The sequence below is a fragment of the Otolemur garnettii genome, unplaced genomic scaffold, assembly GCF_000181295.1.
Source record: "Otolemur garnettii isolate 467f Iridium unplaced genomic scaffold, OtoGar3 scaffold00065, whole genome shotgun sequence".
Lineage (NCBI taxonomy): Eukaryota > Metazoa > Chordata > Mammalia > Primates > Galagidae > Otolemur > Otolemur garnettii.
In genome coordinates this window covers 1,987,973-1,989,116 of record NW_003852460.1, presented here as the reverse complement: position 1 = coordinate 1,989,116, position 1,144 = coordinate 1,987,973, and the positions used below count along the sequence as shown (strand labels likewise).

The 1,144-nt window shown below is 53.4% G+C and overlaps 1 protein-coding gene across 1 annotated transcript in view; it reads left to right on the top strand.

The window, feature by feature from the left end:
- ARSE (arylsulfatase E (chondrodysplasia punctata 1)) overlaps positions 1-736 on the top strand; it is a 23,437-nt gene extending 22,701 nt beyond the window's left edge. Inside the window, exon 9 of the mRNA XM_012807145.2 lies at positions 380-736. Coding sequence (XP_012662599.1) covers positions 380-710 — 331 coding nt within the window. The 3' untranslated portion in view covers positions 711-736. The remainder of the gene's footprint in view (positions 1-379) is intronic.
- The last annotated feature ends 408 nt before the right edge of the window (positions 737-1,144 follow it).

The window sequence follows — 1,144 nt, the reverse complement described above, 5'->3', positions numbered from 1 at the left end:
ACATTCCCACCCACCCCCAAAGAAGAGGCCTTCCCCATCAGTACTCACTGCCCATCCCCCTCCCTGGCCCCTGACCACTTGTCCACTTTCCATCATTACGCATTTACTGACCCCAGATGGTCCATAAACAGGATCTGACCAGGTGCGTCCGTTTGTGACTTCTTCCACTGTTTTTCCATGTTCGTCCACATATCGGGATTTCTTTCCTGGATGCTATCCCGACATGTGGCCAGATGGCCTTCTGTTCATTCCTTCATCTCTCCACCAGCACGTGGGTTTCTCTTCCTTCTGGCTGCTGTGACTAACACTTTTGTCCAGCACCGAGCCCTGTTTCTCCATGTCCATTCTCTGGGACTCCTATCCCTCCCCCAGGGGGAAGAGTTTGGAAAGTCCACTACCTGACCCCACAGTTCCAGCCCGAGGGAGCCGGCGCCTGCTACGGGAGAGGGGTCTGCCCCTGCTTCGGGGACAAAGTAACCCAGCACGACCCACCTTTACTCTTCGATCTCTCGAGAGACCCCTCCGAGACCCACGTCCTCACGGCAGCCACAGAGCCCTTGTTCCACCAGGTGGTGGACACCGTCCAGCGGGCTGTGGAGGCGCACCAGCGGACGCTGCGTCCTGTCCCCCTGCAGCTGGACACGCCACACAACACCTGGAAACCCTGGCTGCAGCCGTGCTGTGGGCTCTTCCCATTCTGCAGGTGCTAGAGTGAAGACGGAGCCTGGTGAGCTTCTGTGACCAAAACTTGGATGCCCAAGTTGCCGACTCCTTCACCCAAATGGAAACAAACTCTCACCGTGAAATTAAGGCATCTATCCATTTGCATAAAGATAAAAAAAACTCATGCCCTTTAAAGGGAAAGAATCAAGAAAAAGTGGGAACGGCCGATACATAATAAAATGCACCCTGGTGTGGTCACTTGCCCCACGCAACAGGGAAATGAGGGGCAGAGTCCTTCCTGCTTTCAGTATAGTCTGTCAAAGTCCCCCAGCCTCACCTATAGGAGGCCACACTGTACCCCCCAGAACAGCATGAGTCCCAAGGGAAGGTTTGCAGAAAAACAGGATCTAAGCCCCAAAGTTAAAAAACTAGTGCCAATAATTCAAGGCTGTGGCTCCAATTTATATTCTTTCTTTCTTTC